The following is a 21593-nucleotide window of genomic DNA, read 5'->3' as shown; positions in this document are numbered from 1 at the left end:
CACACTAATAAAGAATAGAATACTGTAAGTAATTGTTTACAGTGAAGTCTGTTGAAGATTAACTACTGGTTAAGTATTAACTATCCTAAGTAAATCAGTCATAAACATAAACAAGGCTAGGTTAGTAATGAGTAAGTACAACAAATGGTGGGTACAGTCTACTTCAATGGATGTTAATTTAAAATATTAGGCTACTTTGACTGTGAGAGGTCAGCTGAAATAAGAAAATGAATAACACTCCGATTAGCAAGGCATTTAAGGCCTGGATATAAAACTAGGTCTCAGCCTAGTTCACCTGTTTTCATGTGATGATAGATAAAATAAGTGTTAAAAAGGACAAAACATACATTAAGCTAACTATTACAGCAGTTATCAAATACAATAACATTTTTAGCTCAAATTAATACATTTTCTGTGTGTACGAAAATACAGTTCATACCATATGGTGTTACAAATGAATCATATGAAGTGACAAGTTATCCTGTCACACAATATGATATAGTGTCACCGCATATGAGGTTTCATGCACAAGATTGGGCCTTGTGGTTATGCGCAAGTATCCTAGCAGCATTCCCACTGCAACATGGTAACATAGATTTAAAAGTGATAATGACAAAAAGTTATTTATTCTCTGTATTTCTATGTAAAAAGCGTCACTCTAACAGAAAAAATGACAAGAGACACATTATAACCCTTCCGTGTGCTACTGAGGTGTTTTCGGTCCTTCTTGTTAAAAGAAGGACCCCTCCTCCCAAAGGGTGTACAAAATATTGCCCGTTTAAATTTCACAATATAGTGTCACACCATATGACATCCATTTCTGGGACAAAATCTTTTTGATCACAGCTGACTCAAAATATTACACCGGGGCAAGTATTACGCCTGGAAATATCAGACTCACAAACAGACATCTGTATTATCATTCTGTACATTACTGAGGACAGTTGCATTTATTTTACTTCATTTTATTTAAAGAATCTGCAGTATAGGTCTTAGGACTGTCAGAAAAAGCACGTACAATAACAGCAAAACCTTTATTGCTTTTAAGAGGTTACAGAGGGTGGCTCAACTAACCATTCAACTTCCCCCACTCTTTGTGTCACAGAGCCAAAATTAACCAGATGGTCTTTAGTTGCTGCTTGACTTTTGATCTGGACACCATATTTGACAATGCTGTTCTGGCTTGGTTAACAACAACACTGCTGAAAATAACAGTAATCTAAGATAGTGTAAGAGCTTGCTATTGACAGGAAATGAGACTGAAAGGTCAGAAAGAACATGGAAGTGATGAGATTTCTGCTCACTAACACCCACACATCCCAATGTTCCCCTTAAAACTTCACCATCATCAAGTTTAATTAGAAAGACCTAGGGGGCTTCACATTATTTCCCAGACACCTAAAAATGAATTTTTAGATGTATTCAACTCTGCTCCTACACAGGGCTCATTTGGTCATCATTACAGTTTAATGAACTCATTTGAATAAATCAGACCAGTTTGAGTAAAAAGGAGGCGGAAGCCTATGACATCCATCACAATGAATGTTGATTGGGTCCTGACTCCTGTGTGTTTTCTTCTGATGTTTTGATTGAGTTCTCAGTTTCCCACTCCTCTATTGGGACTATTATGGGATATTTCCATGTTTGGTTCTAATTAGTTTGAGCTTGTTTATTAGACTGAGCTGATGCAGATATCTGGTGATCTCCCATGGATCAATCCCCTGAAGCCTGCTGAAGCAAGAGCCATAAATCATCTTTGTCTCCTCGCTTGTTTGCCCCCTTAACGTACATATACCTCCTCTGTAGTTCAAGTCTCATGGACGGATGGATGCTAATGCGAATGAATCATGTCCCATAGTTCAGTCTGAATGGTATGAGAATAATCACCTGCTCATTTCCCTTCATATTTGCAGATTCTGTTATGGTTCTTCTTGGGCCTCAAAATGTCAAAGTAAAGATAGACATGTTTTGTTTCATTTGTCATATGCGATTTAATTATTTTGGAAAACAGAATGTCCATACATACTTCTGCCCAAGTGTAATTATGTGTCTGTTATCTCAGTGCCTCTTTTCTCGCTCAGCCATGTTATTGGAAATGATCCTGCGAGAAGCCTGGCTAGTACACTGACTATGACGCTCTCTGAGCTGGGTGTCACATTTAAATTGAGGTAAATTAACCGTCAGCGACACTAAGCCTGCAAGCTGCAACGCCTACCAGTGTTTCTGCTCTAAGTAGATGTAGTCATGATTGGAACTCCTCTGCATGGACATGTATGCATCCACTGGGTCGAAGTGCCTGTAAGACTGGGGTTTGAGTGCCCTTGTTCCCTTAGAGAAATGAATATCCTATTTGACCTGAACATATGAGAGACATTTCTTTAATGTCCTGGTTTGTAAGATTAAACAGTAGTAGTTTAATCCCCTTTACGACACACAAGAGCATTGGACAGTTTGCTGTTCTCCGTAAAGGTGAAGTCTGATGATTATGATCTTTGCTCTTCACCATAATAGACTGCACTTTTCAATGACCTACATAGCTGTTATGTCCATGTAAATAGGAACAGAGCACTAATTATGAGCAGCAGGCTACAAGACATGAAACTGTTCTACTGACCTCTGCTATTGTCCTTTCTTTCACTTATTAATCTGCAGCCATCACTGCTCGTGTCTGTGGTGCATTTCATGTTTATGTTTTCAGTTTCAGATTTCATGTTCCCAAAGGTTACGGAAGAATAATCTTATTTTCCTATTAGACTTCTCATTAACCTCCAACTAAGAGGTAATGGCATTGTTTCGTTTGGTTCACAACCGTTCTGATGAGGTTTAATAAAGTACATTGGAATATTTGACATTTATCTAGGAAATATTATATTCAGCGTCAGCGATTCAATTATTTTAGCGGAGATTAACGAAACAAAATGTATTCATCAAGTCAGTACGACAGAAAGCGGTGTTTGAATATGCTTTTACCATTCTAGGTTTTAGTGACCCCTAGTGGAAGTTATCACACCTGCTGTCAATTCCATAGTGCAAAGGTTCCACACAAATGAAGAAAACTGAAACCGCCATGGAGTTAAGAAATTCAGCCAATATGATTCATGGAGTCCGTCTTTATTGTAACATTCATTATGATATCAATACTAAAAGAGCATATCTTGAGAGAAACTACTGCTATGACGACACCACAAACGATCATATGCTCAGGGTATATCCACGGTATATTAATGGTGAAACACTATGTAGGTCATACGGAGCTGATGAAATATACAAAACAGAATTGTAGTTGAAATCTTCTTGTATGTCTTCATGCACTTACATTCATAAAGGCTGAAGCAATTATTTGTCTATTTCCAGCAGTACAAAAAAAATCTGAACTAAGCTTATACTATCCTTAATGATTGACAGTAACTCAAGAGTGTTGTAGTGTTTTAACAATAAATATTCTCAGGAACATTGAAATAATGTGGATTTACATAAATATTTACAATATCCAACAACAGAACAGTAACTATACACCTGAATAAACTTGGCCAGTGTCCTAGCCTTTCTGCCATACAATGTGGTATTCTGATTGTCCCAAAGCTTATGGCACACTGATTGGCTAGGTTTTGACTATGTTCTATAATTGCTGGTACTGTACTTTGATTGGCTGTCTCCTATTCAGGAACAGTGCGCTCATGGCTATGCCTTACAACTGCTTTCGCCGTGACCGGAGCAGATATCAAGATCGACTGAAGCTGATATTTAGATTAACTGGAACCGATAGTATGAGTGGCTGTATGTACAGTACTGTGAGGTACTCATGGCACGCCACAAAGTGTCTCTCCAGCGAGACGTTTGGGTCCCTCTGTGTCTCCTCGTGACTGCGTGGCTCTGGGTTCCTCTGAGACACACCGTACTGCCAGTGGCTCTGCAGGGCTTAGCATCACCTGTGATGTCATAGAGGAGGCGCATCTGACCTGCTGGGGAGGTGCACCTGGCTAGGAGGAGGAGGAGGAGGAGGAGTCATCCACCCTCCGGTGCAGTGCGTGCCTTTTTAGGAGTGTCTGTAGGATCTCGATTTCGCGCTGCGTCTCCTTCAGCTTCTTGTGCAGCATTTCGTTGTTCTTCTGAAGCGTCCGGTTCTCCTGAGAACAACAGGGTTCACCGCCATTGTATGAGCACTGGAACGCTCCACCGATCACATCAAAACATTCAACACACACGACTGGACCTGTGTCAGTAACCCAGGCCCTGTCTGAATCTCACCTTTTCCAGGGCATCATACGTGGGCTTCAAGTCTCTTTCGGACTCCGTGGGCTTTAGCACCGTAGAAGCTCGATTCTCCCACTTGGCGTAGGCCCGTTGTTTGCGTTGGGGCACCGGGCTGGGGCATGGGGTGAGGGAGGGGGACGCGGGGGCTAACAGGGAGGGCTGGACTGGCTGCAGCCGGCTGAGATCTGGAGAGGGGGCCGGGGCAGTGTGCTGCTCTGTCTGGGTGCTGCGGTGGACCCCCACAGGTGTGGCCAGCTCAGGGGGGAGCCTCAGGTGGGAGGGGGATGGAGAGTCAGGGCTCCAGTCCTTACACTGCTCTGAGGAGTACGGGAAAGGCCCCTCTTCTGAGCCTAACACAAACAACATCATGAAGCTAGTCAGACAACTCAGATGTTTCCTGTTTCAATCAGTTCTATGGTTCTGCAGTTGCACGTCTGCATTCTATTAAGACGAAGAACATGTTTAGCAATAGTTCAGCCATACAGATTTTTTGAAGTTCCTGAAATGCAGTTTTACGGTAAGTGAACCAGGTAATTGACTCTATGGATAGAAGTATGTCCACTACATAGGAAAACTACCTAGAATGCTATGCCATGAACAAGATTAAACATGTAGTCGCATCTGCAAAGACACAACCTTCAAGTAAGTTTTTTATTTCCAGTGTATTCGGATAACATGTCAGACCTGTCGACAATGAAATGGAACAGTTTAAGCCAATCTGAGACCTATAGGCTGGTATACCGGCAGAAAGAACACCTTAGGCTTACATTACTTCTAGGCCAGCAGATGGCAACCTTCTGCGGCCTTAGATTTCCAACAAGCCTAAGTCACCCTGGCTGGCCACTACTACTGCCGCAACATGTGGTTTAGACTTCAGCGGGTGAGGAATCTAGCTGATGGTCATGAGGGTGTGGGCTGTGTGTGCGTGTCCCTCCTCACCTTCTGGGCCACTTATGCTGCTGGGTGTGGAGCCCGGTGTTAGAGGACCTTCAGAGGGGTAGACGCCTTTGGCATTCTTCTTACACTCAAACGCCACCTGGTCCTTGCACAGTCTATGGCAGTTCATACCGCAGTCTGGGAGCAGCACAACAGAACGCGGGGAACGTGTCAGGGCAGGCAGAGGTGTAAGGAGGCTGTTTAAATGGATTCTTGTATAGTCATGTTGGGTGGCACAAGGGTTGTTTTTGTTTTTCGTTGTGCTTTATTAACTGAATACGTATCATTAGCACCCTACTAGCTAATGTGCCTCCCATTGCTCTCAGTAGCCTGATGGTGCTGCTCAGCCTGTGGAACAGAACGGTTCTAAGACATTTGCATGCATTTTGCCATGCAAATGGCTTGTTTGTGACTGTTTCAAGGGGAAGATTGTAAAAAGCTATTCTGTGGTTGCGACTGCAGACTTAGTCTTTGATGTGCTGCAAAGATCAGCTAGGAGTCTGCATGACAGAAACCACACAATGTACCATCTCATGGTAGCAACAGTTTACCTGCTCCTCACAGACACCCCAATAATAAAAGCCCCTGTTATCATTGTTTTGTATCAACAATGCAACACACTGAACTGTAAGCAACATACAGAATGACATCCGTGAAAAGGCTCATCTAAAGATATAACAGAAAACAGTCAAAATAAATAATCACCTCGGCATCTGTAACCTTGTTTTATGACACCCCACAACTGTAAGGAACAACAGGAAGTTGAGAAGTTTGTTAAAATGTATACTGTAGGGTAGCATATATAAGAATGAGCATTTTCATGTGTAAATATAGTAATGCAAACCTGTAAAATGTGTTTTTGTTAAAGAGGAGGCTATACTGTACCTCTTCAACAAAAGCACATTGTACAGCTATAACTAAGGCCTGGGGTTTTTCATGATTCGTCAAATGACCTATGGCTTTGCTAAGGACAGAATCAGACCTACAGAAGTATTGTAGTGTAGTATGACTTACAAATCCAGAGCAGTTGTCACAAAAGGTGGGCTTCATGTAGGTTGTTTCCTGAAAGTTATGCACAAAGCCTAGACCTAGTTTGGAGCAGATGACACTAGCACGCATAAAATAGGCTGTGATCTCCTCTCTGCTGATCAGGCCTTCCCTGGGACAGGACAACACAGAGCATTTCATAGAAACAAACTGACAAGACATTTGGAATTTTATGGGCAACATTCTATACTTTTGTATGTAAAATAAGTAAGATTCTGTATTTCATTTAAAACATTCCACTCCAATCTAACTGGTTAAGAAATCTGTGGTTGGCCCTGTCAGCTGACCACAGTTGAGTTGAGTATGTGGAGACATGACACAGACATGGCTAGCCCATAGTTCTGTTGCTATTTTTGTTTCCTGTTGCTACAGGCCCTGCAACCAGAATTCACTTTAGTTTCCTTTCTCAGCAGTCACACATGAACCCATGCACTTAGAGAAATGTCAAATGTGCCAAAGGAAAGGAGAGCATAGTCACAACCAAACCACATACTTCACTTACTTCTCTTTGTCCATGACACAGAAGGAGAAGGGAAAGCTAGCAGCAATCTTCTCAAAATCTCCTTGAGAGATGAAGCCATTCTCATCGTGGTCATAGTTTTTAAACACAGACTGTTGAGGACAGGAGACACAAGACCTCATAATGAGATACATCAAGTACAATTAACGAAGGGTACAGAGTTCCACTCAGGTAGAGCTTATAGAGTATTCAAACCACAACCTGAAGACAAATAATGTCCCTAAGCAATAAACAATAGTCATATCATTCACAATAATGAACACAACACATAATATCATTCATAAACACACAAAACAGAATACGAGGCCTATGAGAATACAGCATGACAGGTCATGGTCAACTCACATCCACCATTCTCTGCACGTGTTTGCTGATGGTTTTTGGGTCAGGTTTAGGTGCTACTCCTGGTGCCCAGTCCACAACCACTGGAGGTCTGGAGGGGGTGGCTGGCTGATGTTAAGCACAACAGATGATCAGAACATTCTCAGTAAATGCTGAATACCTCGTGTTGATGTTAATGAGATATGCAACATCCAATTTCTTAGAAATGCAGAAATTATTCACTCGGGCTAAAAGGGTTTTTGGCACTAACATTAAACGAACATGTAGTTCACATTGGCTTGGCATGGGGTATTTTCAGTCAATATGCAGTTTTGTGTTTTTCATTTCCCCTTTTTACTCACAGGCGCTTTGCTGTTCTTGGGCTCCCTTGTGTAGGACAACTCATAAATCTCATCCTCTGTGTAGTATAGGTCTAGTGAAAGCTGAGCACAAAAAACCACGGTCAGACCGATATTAACCAGCAGTGTTTCTACTACTAAATGTTGGACTAATATCAGGATTACTCGTTTGTGTCATTTTTAACATACTGGCTATAGTTGTGTCAGCAGCGTTCACACAGTGTAAGTAAGCGCTTTACCAACCGTGAGAAGGTGGACCAGGTCTTTGTTGGCGTCAAGCTGTGGGGTGACCTGCTGGAGCTGGATCAGCTCGTTGATGTGGTTATACAGAGACTGGAGCTTCTGAACATTCACCTTGTTGTCCTCTACATAGTCCGACATGGCCTCGTTGACCGAGATCAGGTCCTTAAGGTGGACTCCCAGGATTGGGATCTTAAAGCCGGCACACCTGCTGTAGGCCTGGCGGTAGTTATCATAGTTCCTACAGGAGGACAGGAGCTCCGTCATCTCGTTCAGCTCCTGTGAAACAAAGCCATCCAATATATTGCAGGCAACCACTTTGCAGTACATAAGCATTATATGTGTATTAGTCAACATAACAACAGATTGCTCAGGTAACAAATAATAATAAGATGTAATTGACCTTGATGACCTCGTGGGACACGTGTGAACTGGTCTCTTTCAGTCTGGAGATGGAGCTGTGGCATAGGCCCCCTACCACAGCCATTAGTGTGTTGAAGTTGTGCATGAAATGGAGACTCTGATTTATACAGAAGAACACAAGTATTCAAGTGAACCTCAGAGTCAACCCACGGTACTCTGCACACGTAGCACTCCAATATTAATTATAAAATATGTTCATTATACACTCACAATACTGTTGTTTACTGTCTGGGGAATGAAATAACTCGTGTTTCCCCTAGTTTCTCATGATTTAGCACACCCATTGACATGGAATGTATTCATAAAAGGTAGAGAAGAGCAGCTGACTAGTGCAGAGATATTCAGAAAGATTTTTCAGAAATATGCCCCAAAATCCAACTGTCAATACTTTCAGGACAAAACTTTGTGATTTAGGCAACCGTACAAATGATCCAGAGCCCCCCTAAGGCCAATTGAGATATTACATAATGACTAACACATTTAATTTAATTACTTCAGCACCCCACTTTAGCCAATAAGTTACATTTTGTAAGTGTTGGATCTCAATGTGTGACAAATTTGAACTCTCAAACAGATCAGATGATATAAATCAGTGCCATTAGCTTCACCATGTGGTTGATTTGAATGTTATTGCATTATGGTGAGATGTTACACAGTCTGCAACAAGCGTACCAAACTTTGTTACAGTCCAAATATCCATAATGCATAATTTGACCAAATCGGGCAAGTGGTGTATGAGATATTGCGCGTAACATAAAGATGTATGGGGGGGGTCATACCAGACTTGTTAAACTAGAGGCACGGGTTATTTTTCCATGGTATACTTTCTGGCACTCCAGTGTTGATTCACCTTATAAATCCATTAGTGCAGCTAGCCTACACTGTTAATATTCAGAGCACACATTCTCTGTTAACCAGTATCTTTGATGCACTAAAAGCCCATAATGGAGCTCTTGAAGAGTCATTAGCAGCCCTCTTTTAAAATGCATTATGTAACCACAAATTGTGGTGCTTCTCCAGTACAATAGTAGGAAACCGTAACTGCACCGCTCGAGATGTTACATATGCAATGCTTAAGACAAAGATAAAGCCCCAACAAAAAGAGGATACAAAACATAGGGCTAAACAAATGTTGTTTTTTAGACAGTTTACTGTAAAGCAGTGGTATTCAAATCTGCAAACCTACGGTGGTGTTGCCAAAATGTTTTTACATTTTGGAGAAAACAATCTGTATAGGACAATATAAAAACATAGAAAGATACTACAAAAAAGACTGTATACAGTATATGAATATTGTATACATTCCATTTAAGGAGGACAGTTAATTTTGTTTAATTTAAACATAGTTCATGTAAAAATGTATAGATGTCTAAATGTAATTACTTTAATGTTTGTGCTTTTAGATTTGGGGGGAGGCCTGAAATTCTGCAACTCCAAAACATTTGGAAAACATTTTGAAATTCTTTTAGAAAGATTATTGGATGTCAACTAAATGTTGATGTGACAATTGTGTTAGTTTTGGTCTAATAAGGTTGTGTCCACCACTTACATGGGCTGATCCATTTTTGGTATAAATTACACTTGGCTTGGAAATACATTGTCAAAGCTGAAGTGGAACAACATTTAGTAGAAAAGGATGTTTCCGTTATAATCATGTCATCAAACATTGACATGACTACCAAATCTAGTCTACCAGACATGACTACCAAATGTGCTCCTTGTTAGCCAAAAAGCCATTAGCTACAATTGCAATTATACGGTTACACAGTCAAAATAACTTTTTTATGCACACAGCTGGAATGGTGTTAAGAAACTCATGCAATGAGAGAGGTTTTCATAGTGCACGCTTCGTTTCAATGCCTCTGGAAGAGGAGGAATTGTTTTGGCCTTACTGTACCTGAGCCACATGAATGAACTTGGTAAAGACCTCTGCTCTCAGCTGAGCTGTAGGCCGACTCAGAACCATCAGCTGCACCCACTGGGAGATACCATTACACAACGCAATGGAGCGTTCCATCATGGGGATGTCCTTCATGCAGCAGCTGCGGATGTAGTTCTGATAGTCTGCAAACTGACAAATACAATAAAGCTACAGGACTTGCAAGACTTGTTTTGCCTGCAAGGACAGAGGTTGAACAAATTCGGGAATGCATTAATATCCCTGGTACACATCAATGCAGATTACAAATGTGACAGTGTGTGTAGATTTAAGCAATAAGGCACTAGGGGCTGTAGTAGATTGCCAATATACCACAGCTAAAAGCTGTTCTTAGGAACGCCACGTTGTGGAATCCCTGAATACAGCGCTTGACATGGTATTTTGGCAATATACCACAAAATCCCTCGAGATACCTTACTGTTATTATCAACTTGTTACAAACACAATTAGAGCAGAAAAAGTGATGTGTTGTCATACCCATGGTATATGGTGTTATTTTTATACCACAGCTATCAGCCAATCGGCATTTAGGATTCGAAGCCCCTGGTTTGTAGTATTGATTATATATAGGTACACGTGGGCCTGAGCTTTAACTCACTGATATTCTACAAAAGGACTTGAACTCCAGGTAGGTAAGGTGCTCAGCCAGCTCAATGGGCTCCAGGTGATCAAAGAGCAGAGACACTTTCCTCTTCTTACTGCTGTTAACCTTGATCCTCTGACTGGGCTTCTGAGACCAGTGCCTGTCGTTTCTGGGAAAAAACATGAAGAACATATAAAGGTGTCACACAAATATGTTGAGATATTTACAGCTATGTGTACAACTGGTAGATCCATAGAACCTCAGAAACTGCTTTTCAGAACCAGTCATTCTGTTATGTAACATAACAGGAAATGTACGGGGTACTTACATCCATTTAGTCTCTAACAGAGGGCACAGCCTCTCCTGGCCTTCTTCCTTAATTAGATCCTGGAACTGTGCCATGGTGTCTGACAGGCTGCTATGCAACCGAAACATTGTCCAAAACTCCTGAATCCAATACCTGTAAGAGATGGACAATATGAATGTTTATCACAGTTAAACAGTTAGTTTAACTGTGATACGAAATCAACACTATACTGTAGGCTATTTTAATATGGAAGAATGGCAATAACCCCTACATCTAAAACATCCAAAGTTTACAATATTGTATTGTTTTTAATGGATTTCATAAGTCCTTTCTTAAGAATGGTTCAAAAGTGGGCTGTTGTCTGAAGGCCCTGTTGACAGAGGAGTAAAAAGTCCAAAGTAAAAGAACTGGGTTCGGCTGTGTTCACCACTTTAGGGAAATATCTAATTAAGATCTAAGTAACCAGGTAAAGGGAGTTCGCAACTAACCAGTGATCAGTTAAATATAAAGGAAGTGTGTAAATGATCAATTAAAGTCACTGGTTAGTTATGAACTCTGTTAACCTGGTCATTTATCTCTTCCTTGGTATCTTCCCTAAACTGGTGAACACAGCCAAGTACTTTTACTTCATACCTTTTACACCTCTGTCTACTGAACCCCAGCAGGCCTAATGATAGTGGCAGGACTGGCACAGTGGCAGGACGGGCACGGTGTCAGGACTGGCACCATGGCAGGGTTACCACACTAACCTGATAAAGTAGCAGATCTTCTCACATTCTGTGGACTGCTCATTCTCCAAGGCACTTTTAAATGTAACAATTTAAATTAAGGATATCTTATTAATCACAGGTATATTAAAGTATGCACACATTGTTTAGAGCTAGGGAATAGAACAAGAACTGTGCTTTTTTCAAGAACTAAACCTTTGATAACTGTTGGACAAAAATGTGTATTTACATTTCTCTTCATCTAAGTAAACAAATCCAAATGGGTGTTTTTTGCATTTACTGCAGAAAGATCATCAGTATGGGGCTATAAAATATAAAATGGGAACAGACGTGACATTTGGTGGTGTGGGAGGAAGCGACCACACAAATGAAAACTGGTTATAGGAGCATTAGCAAGTGAATCATTCTGGTGATGTTTGGTTGAAATGGCTCAGTTTGTTGGATTCCTACATTTCTTTGGTTCAAGTGACTTTTAAACATTCACTATGACTATCAAAATTGACTATATTATGTGTTGGCAGAAGACCCTTTTAGTAAGTATAAAATGTTCCCTCAACCAGGTAAAACACAGTCGTCATCATCACAGTTTTATATCTGTGGCTGTGAGAACAGTTTATTACCCAAGCAGCTGTGCCATATGCTCAGCAGGTACAGAGTGACCTGAATTCCAAGGGGACTGTATGAATCTAAACTAAAAAACATCTCCATTCTCCTTATTAAAATGTAAAATTATATAAAACGGGACTAAAGGTAACCTGACACTGTGAACCTCGCCACAGCACTCCACTGGCAGATAGCTTGAAGTGATGCACATGAAAAGGCTAATTGCGTCATGGGAGCTGAAGAGCCGCCCACACCATCCCAAAGCCAGACTGTGTTCTAAATAAATGGCATTAATGGCTCCAGTGCTAACTCACTCTTTACAATATTTGATGAATCCTTCAAGGTCCTAGGTGTAAAACAAGCTCATGGCTTAAAGATAGAGGGCATCTTGAGGTGTGACGTGGGTTTTGGTTATCGAGCCTCCTTGGACATCTGAAAGGCTGTGTTTATTTTTAGCTCAAAGGACATTAGCCTGGAAAGAGGTAATTAACACCTGAAGCCCCTAGCCTTGGTACCCTCCTCACAGAACCAGTATTACTGCTCTTCTGTGATTTGTGACATCAGAGCTCTTTACTCTCTAGAGGCCTAGAATTCATACCAGTCATTAAAAACTGAAAATAGCCTACTACAGTGGCCTTTCTTCAACAAGAACTGAAGTGGGGTGGATTATATTGAGACAAATCACGCTTTTTCAATGGCCAGGTGTAGCTAAAATGTTACAGTTACAATTTGACCATCCTATTGCAGGAAATGCACACGAAGACGTACATTCCAGGTTTAAAAAGACTTCTAAACTTGCTGATTTTCACATTCAAATTGTCGACATTAAGACAGTAAGACATTTCTAAACTGTATGATAATTCAAATTCCATGTTGCTGTAGGATAATTATCTGACTGTAGCAAAATGGTTCAAATTAGGACCTGACATCTGTGATAGAAAAATAATACGGTTTGCCTGGTAGACACTAGGTTCAAAACAGCATAGTGTGTTATTAAGGGGCCCTAGCCAAGATATTTAAATGCTCTAAAGAGCAGTAATACTAAGAGGTGCACACCTTTTATTGCCCTTCGCTATGAAAAATCTAATCACAAAACACTGCTGCACAGCCATTAAAAGATTAAGTAATATGTTTGGCACATCCAAATGGTCAGGTCCTAATCCCATTTTGATAGTAGTTTTGGCTGCATTTGAGCAGCTCTAGGCCATTATGGTCTGCTTGGTAAAGGATATAAGGAGGTGAGTTTCTCCAGGAGGTCACTGGAGGACATGAGGAGTCGATGCATGGTTAGGGTGATGTTCATCAGGTGGCTGCTCCCACACACACAGCCCTCTGTGTCTAGAAAAGAGCACAGAACACACGGAGCAAGTCAACAGGCATTCTGTTGCATATCAATGCCAATACTCTGGTAGAATGAAATGTCTGAGATTTGATACGGATCAAAAAAATCTTTCTGCATATTAATGTTCTACTGTATCTCTTGGAAACAACGGATCTAGCAGGCATGTAGTGCAAGAGAATCAATGTCAAGAAAACAAGGATGAAGCCACAATGTAAATGCAGACTTGTGCATGAAAGAAAACCCCCTGATTACTTTCACACACTAGTCTGCTTTTACATTCTGCAGTCATGCACTAACATAAAATACAAAAACATAAAATACAAAAACCCATGACTGGGTTTTTGTAACTACTACTACCTCATGAGGCTCATAATATACCTTATGCAGTGACGTCCTGTTTGAAACGCTCATATACTCCATTTCTGAACCTCTTTGCCTTTCCTGTGGTGGTTTTGTGACTTTCCTGCGGTCTATTTTTTCTCTGTCATACCTCACTTCCTGTCTTTGTGACCACCTCCCCAATCTATGCTAACACCCCTGACATCACAGAAACATGCAGCCACCATAATTTTCATCCACTCAAATGGCTTTGTCCCTAGAGCAGAGTAAGGCAATTAGATTAATCTGCAGGAAGATATTTATTGTAGAGTATGGTTAGGGGGAAGGAACAAAATTGTAAAAATGTGTAGAAAACAAATGAACCAGTCAAACAATCCATTGTTTTAAAAAAGTAAGAATTGATAACTTTACAATCACATACGTTCGTTTTTTTGCTGAATTCCTAGTGATTTTCCAGAAGGAATCAATATACAATGTTTAGTGTTTAAATTGTGGATATAATAATCTTCAAAAATAGTTGCAGACTGATTTGTAATGGTATTTAACTCCATGGTTCTATGAGTGAATACTTTTTCCATCATTTCTCTTTTTAGATTTCAATGAATTAATAAAACACATAAGAACAATCCCGACTGACAAACCCTGACATGAAGGCGCTTAAGATACAATGCTTATGATAATGAAATTTTTTTAACCTGTATCCATACATTAGCAACTCAACATTCCAATTTTAACTGAAGAACATTAGCCTTACATTTTTATATATACTTTCTTTCAGATTGCATACATTTTAAAAGAGCTAGGTGAAACAACCACACAGTTTAGTAGTACATCAAGTAATCAATTAATTAGTTAAAGCCAAAGGTCTGTAATGGAGAAAAAAACATGCAAATAATAAACTTAAGACATAAAAAAAGTACAAAAGATAACAGACAGAGGTGGTGGTAGTGGAACAATTTTAAGTACTCTATGAAAAAATTCAGATGTTTTTTTTTTTTAATAGATAGACTCTTCTATCCAAGCCTGGAAGTGAACCTGGTGTCAAGACAGAGAAGACAATAATTATCTGACTTAAAGTAAGTTGATGCTTGTTTGGTCTTCTGTAACATAAGTACTGTATGGAAATGGAACTTATATTCTAGGCAACAGAATTCTTCTGTTGCAGGTAAACAATCTGCCACGGATAATCTGGAAATTGTCTCTAAGAGACACCTTGATGAATCCATTAAAAGGGTGTCTAACTTTGAACTTAGGCAGTTAGTATTGACTGGATGCCACACAAGGACGTGGGCTTTCATGGGTCCCCATTTATTTTCCTATATCTCCTTAACACACCTCAGACACCATGGCAACATGGTCCTTTCTAATCTTTGTTATCTATCTCACTAGGCCACTTCAGCAGGCAGCTAATCCTACACTCATATCCTGCACCGCTGGTAGGGGAGTGTTCTATTTACTTTACCCAACAAGAGCTACAACCCTCCAATGGTCAATGCTAATGCAATGTCACTTTTATCAGCTACAGTATGCTACACAGACACAATCATATGAAAAAATAAGTATGCAGGATATCATATACAAGACATAGAAAAGGTTTGAAGCTTTATAATGTCACTGTACTGTATGTTAAAGGACAGTGAAGCAAAACAAACTCTTTCCTTCCTGAATAGTTTCATAGTCTTTTATGACTGTAGTCATGTTTTAACACCAGGTAAAGGGTTGCTTCATCTTCAAAAACCCTCATGGCAAACCCAGAATTGACTAATTGCCGAGAAAATCCCCTGGCTTAGTCACTGTGGAAAGTTAGGACAGCAACCCATGAGGCTTTCCTGGGATTGGAGAATGTGATGACAAAAATAAGAGCCCTACCTTGGCCTACATTGAGTGTTCATGTTTTTGACGTATTACATTTTAGTCATTAAGCACACAATCTCATCCAGTGATATTTACAGGAGCAATCATGGTAAAGTCGCTTGCTCAAGTACACAATGACAGATGTTTCACTAACTAGCACAAGGATTCTATTGAGAAACACTTAGTGCAGTGGTTGGAGGGCTAATACCCGATCTGCCATCCTGGTCATAGGCATTTAACAGGATAGCCACAGTGTGGAGTTTTTCCTTGTTTTGACAGAGGTAAAGTAACTGGGCTAATGGAATTGGTTTTTCTTCTGTTTAGCTACAGTCAGCCGGATACATATATCTATTGCTGGCCTACACGTGAAAGAACATTTTTAGAAACATTCTGAAACCCCAATCTGATTTCCACTACCTAATAATTTGCATTTTTTATAATTTGCTCGGCACTGCATGTGCCTTATAATGTTGTCTCACCATGCTCTAGTCCTGCTTGTAGAGCAGTTGAAAATGATGGTTCAGGAATTTGGCAATGAGGCCGTTAATCTACTTCCACACAGTTAGGTAAACTCCTGGATACCATTTGTATGTCTTTGCATGTAGTTAGAAGGAAGCTGCTATCCAAACAAGGGGTTGGTAGTGAACTGAAATTCTGTATTTAAAGGGGCCATAAGTAAGATTTTTACTGCACTACTAGCACAAATACAACCAAAAATTACCAGAAAACATTGGCAGTTAATGTTTTAAGTTAAGGTTCCAAAAACTACCTTCTACAAAAGAAAGTTTGTGCAAATTCCCCAATTAAACTTGGGGAATTTGTTAGACCTCCTTCTTTCACTTTGCATCGACTTGTGGTTCCCTCATACTTGCTTAGTACACAGGCAGTACTATCCTCTGACCTTAAACCAACTTGGACTAGCTAGTACTATTCCTGTCTCATTTGGTAATAGAAGAGGGGACAAGTTGTGTTGTTGATTAAAATTCCGATGTCATTAAAATGTACTTGTTCACAATGCACCTCTTGTTCATACATTATGTAATATATGGCAAATATCTGAATAAGTGGAAAACTAAAATAACTATGGGGAACACCAGTAGTGTTTTTGCTAAGCACATAACTGCTCCCTATCTTAGATCATGGCTAAAAATGAACATGGACAAAACTGAAAGTAAAACGTTAGCATGCATGATATGCACCCGAGGAGGGGAAGATTGAATTTAAATGAAGCATACGACTCTTAGAATTGATGCAATTGGTGAATTACATGCAGAGCACCTTATAAAAATACTAGTTACTAAAGTAGTGTTATTGCAAATATGAAGAAAAACATATTGCCATTTACATAACATTCATATTGTTTAAGCATTCAGAATCCCAGATAAACTGACTTGTAGACAATCACAATCACTTTTTGACTGATGAATATTGTCTATCCTCCATAATGCTAGTTACCAAATGAGTGGACCAGGCTCAACTAGGTTTCACAATATAACCAAATGCTAACATGCTAGATGTAAATGCAGGTCTTCAGTTTCTGAGCTAAAACTAGATAGCACTGTCTCACAAAACAACATCTAAATTCCTTTACAGTGTATGTAGTTACATACAAATGGTAACCATCACTTTATCTGACTCATGAGGGTCTCATTGTCGAAATCCTGAACTATCCCTTTCAAATATATTCTCTGATTGAGGCCTTCAAATCTATGCACTGGCCTTTGGTGTCTATTATCACCATGATAGCATAAACACCGTTGGGTGTGCGGTTCAGTGAAACATGGACTAGGTTGAACGATGACGCTAAAAGTTATTGATCCATGCCCCTTGGTCCTCTGCATTTCAAAGAGTGGTCAGCATCTGAGAAGAGCTGTTTGGGGAGCTGACCTTTTGGCTAACAGTCACCAGGTACTCTTTCAAACAGCTCTTGCGTATGCTCTAACATTTCAAAAGGTGCCAGCGCCCCAGGAGCCCCAAAAATGGGGGCTATAGGGTCAGCCACTGATTTGAGACAGCAGTTACTGGGTAGCGCTCAGAATGTTACAAAACCTCCATTCTGGACCTGCAATCCAAAACCCTACCTCCAAAAAAACCTATTTATGTTCATACTGTGGACCAGAGACCAGTCAGGGAAGTTTATTTATTTTAATGACCTGTGAAGTCAAAGACAAATCCAGTCATTCAGTAAAAAAAAAAATGGTTTTAAAAGAAACCTTGGAAGAGAGCCAAGTCTTGTACTCTGGATTCACTTGGCTGATATTTTTTTATAAATAACAAAAGAACAGCCTTCCTTGGTTCTGCTGTTCTTTCTGACAGATAACTGTAAGATGTCACTTTCTGTATTCCGTCCATTGTACCATCTCATCACTCTCTCTTCACTCCATTTGTGTCTCCAAGCAACGGCACACTAAATGCTTGCCTCTTCAAAGACATAATCGTTGAGAGCATGCCAGACAACTTTGCAGGGCACATTATTCCAATTTGACAGGGTTTCCTGACAGGGTTTTTTCGACAGCTTTTATTTCGCAGCCAATATAAATCCATATTAATGGACAAAGTCAATGGATTATCAATGTGATAAGGCTGAATCACATTCTATATCGTCCCAAATCAGTGCATATTTTGTTATCTCATTTACAGAACACGCAAAGACCTTCTTAGGGAGATGGACAAATGAGATAAAGGATTTCTCTATTGCGCAGGTCATCAGACAACTTCAAGAATTCCAGTATATTTTACATTTACATTGTAGTCAATAAGACCTGTTATTTCTGTTTTCCTTCCCTGTCTTTAGGAGAAAATATTTGAAATTTTCAGTCAACCACAAGATAATACATGACCATTCAGACCTTATTGTTAATTCATGTCTTATCCCCTGAAACGCAATGGCCAACAACCATGTCAAATAGAGATATAATTAATATAATTGAAACGTAACATTATAGGATAAAATGGATAAACATTATAAATTCCATGGAATCTTTTGACAACAAACAACTAGAAGGTCAAAAAACTGGACTTCCAAGAATCACTCATCATACTGATTGTTAAATAAACTGTTTCAGTGTTCCGCAACATTTAAAAAGGATCAAATTTAGCAGATGCTCTTAAACTCAGTGTAACTAATGACATTCATCTTGGCCTGAACACAATTTTGTACAGCTCAACAACAAACTCAAATATTAGGTTTCTCATTTTAATTGCAACAAAAAGCCAAAACGTATGTGCAGTACATGGTTGTAACTCTCTATAGAACAACTTCAGTGAAACAAAGCCATATGTAGTCACCGTTATTAGTTACCAACAGCATTACTGGCAGACAGTGACAAGAGTTGCCCAGAGGGACTCACCAAAGGTCTGGATACAGGCCTGGATCAGCTCCTCCCAGGTGGCCCCTTTGGTAAAGTGTCCAGTTGACACTATGACCTTGCCTTGGGTCATCTGGGCAAGGTTGGGCCTGTTAAAACGATGAGGCCGGGCAGGCACTGGTGGGTTGATTTTAGATCTGCAGCCAAACCCAGGTCCCGGAGAGAGCCGTCTGGAAGAGCAGTGTAGGACAGAGGTAGTGAGATGGATGAACATGTAGAGCAAGGGTGGGTCGAACTAAAGTCTGCAGGCCAGATCAACTCCATCAGTAGGTAATTAAATAGTTTTGAGGGGAAATAAAATTCACCAGCCCATTCTTATACATCTTATTATCAATTATTTTGACGTTAAAATATTTAAATGATTGCCCTTTTCTGGTCTGCAAATAATTTATGATCAACAAAATGCAAAGCAAATGTAGCCCTCCATTTAATTTCAAAATCCTGATGTGGCCCGGAGCCAAATAGTTTGCCATCCCTTGGTGTAAAGTGCGTGTGTGGTGGACTTTCATAACTAGCATTGCACAAGAGCATAATAGAGACAACAAAACGAATCACACAATTAATTAACATATATATAAATATATATAGTTCTTAAACATATTGCCACTGACACCAAATACTAGACTTCATAAAAAATTATGAAACTTGTTTTACACCTGTTACAGTAGGTTTGCTATTTTTCATTGTTCTCATTTCCTTCCCTTCGGGGAAACGAGCTTCCATTATGGGAACTATGAAGCGAGGATGCCATGCATGGCATTTCTTTTATACACTTTCCGGGGTATAGTCTAAAATATAAATTTAAAACACTAAATTAAGGCTCATAATTCGTTAGAGAAGACTGGACAGAGTAGTTTCAAGAGTGCAAAAGTTGTGCATCCTGAAGGTCGCAAAAAATCGCAGCACACGGAATGAGTATAGCCTACTCAAGTTCTTGTACGAGAAAGAATCACTTAAAGTCACTGATTTGCGTTAGAAAATCAACACGATTGTAAGGTAATGTCTATTTGGCATTTAAAAAAAGGATTTATAGTTACTTATGTTAAAAATTTGAAAAAAAACGATACTTGTAGCCTATTTCAAATTCGAAAGCGTAATGCGTTACATAAACCTATTCACTTCATTCACAAAAGCAGGTGATCGTTATGAAAAACTTACGGATGTTCTTTTTCCTTTCCATTCGATCCCACATTTTCATGTTGTCCATTTTCTTTGGATTGGCAGCCCATGGCTAAATACTGGGCAACAAGAGGTTGAACGAGACTATCCATCTGTGATCCTTTCGATGAGAGCAACATTGCTTGCTTGGTTCAGTTTGCGGCCGTGCGCCGGCGGGGAACTCACCATTGTTCTGACTTGTCAATGAGGATGGCACAAATTAAGATGCATCGTGCTGTGTGGGCGTAAACTCACTTGAAAAAAAGTTGTTTTGGTGATGCGCCCCAATGACACTACTCAGTAATTTATGCGCAAGAGCTCACTGTGAGTGGAATGCGTAGGCCGCCATCCCATGTCTGGTAGCCTTTTGCAATTGTTAAGTAATTTGTCGGCATTAAAACATAACGATTCAATTGATTTTACAATAGCCCTTTTCTATTAATTCAATTTTAATCACGTACATATGGATAGAACGAAATGCATTATAAATACAAGTCGGCACAAGAAAAGTTAATACAGAGTGCTCCCATGATGTATGCATATCATCCCTTGACTTGTAAATAGCTTCAGGCTTCATGGAATTACACTGCCATCGTGACACAGGTCCATGTATTGCTGCGCTTGCAGAACAGGAAAGGTGGGGCCTTCCTCTCTGTCTAAGCTCTAACTAATCATTAGACGGTGGCTCCAATGAGGAAGTTTTGTGAGCCCGTTGAATTCCCCTAAGAGCTATGTTGGGTCTAATCGCATTGAGACATAATCGCAAGTCCAGACATTGAGATTGTTGAACTGTATGATGTCTCCATAGCGTAGATAGGCTACATTGTTGGGAAGATAACAGTTTTCCAACCTCGACTGTAAAAAAAAATGTTTACTTAAAACTATTTCCATCAGCTTTTTGAGGAATTGTTTAAAAGTTGAATATACTTAGTTTTTCACAAATACAAATATATTAAGTACCAGCAAATTACAGCATACCAAAAAATTACTTTACTCCAATTTCATTTGTAACTTTTTGAATACATAAAAATAACCTAAGGTATTCAAATATTTTATGAAACCCAGAAACCCGTTTTTGTGTGGAAATCATAGTTTTTTTGGGATAATATTTACCAAGCCTGGAAATAATTTTTTACACTGTAACCATTACTTTCAGGGTGGGGTAAACTTCTAATTGTAATAGATTGTAGTTAATAGTTATCTTTTTACAAAATTGTAAACAGAAACATAATTTTAGGATTACCAAAACAAGTATTTGATTCACTGCCAATA

At 39.7% G+C, this 21593-nt stretch overlaps 1 protein-coding gene across 1 annotated transcript; it reads right to left on the bottom strand.

The window, feature by feature from the left end:
• Positions 1-3092: 3092 nt before the first annotated feature.
• LOC105015690 (RAS guanyl-releasing protein 1) lies at positions 3093-20664 on the bottom strand. Its single transcript, XM_010879022.4, has 17 exons — positions 20322-20664; positions 19146-19333; positions 13493-13598; positions 11679-11741; positions 10951-11082; positions 10638-10791; positions 9998-10171; positions 8081-8197; positions 7681-7956; positions 7441-7521; positions 7103-7207; positions 6740-6849; positions 6205-6349; positions 5896-5932; positions 5194-5328; positions 4249-4604; positions 3093-4127 (listed from the first exon to the last, which is right to left on the bottom strand). Exons 1-17 carry the CDS (start codon positions 20459-20461, stop codon positions 3981-3983), a joined length of 2466 nt encoding a protein of 821 aa, XP_010877324.1. The 5' UTR covers positions 20462-20664; the 3' UTR covers positions 3093-3980.
• Positions 20665-21593: the final 929 nt, after the last annotated feature.

Source organism: Esox lucius, chromosome 15 (genome assembly GCF_011004845.1).
Source record: "Esox lucius isolate fEsoLuc1 chromosome 15, fEsoLuc1.pri, whole genome shotgun sequence".
In the NCBI taxonomy this organism is placed as follows: domain Eukaryota; kingdom Metazoa; phylum Chordata; class Actinopteri; order Esociformes; family Esocidae; genus Esox; species Esox lucius.
Note: the sequence above shows the minus strand (reverse complement) of the source record. Positions and strands in the feature narration are given on the sequence as shown.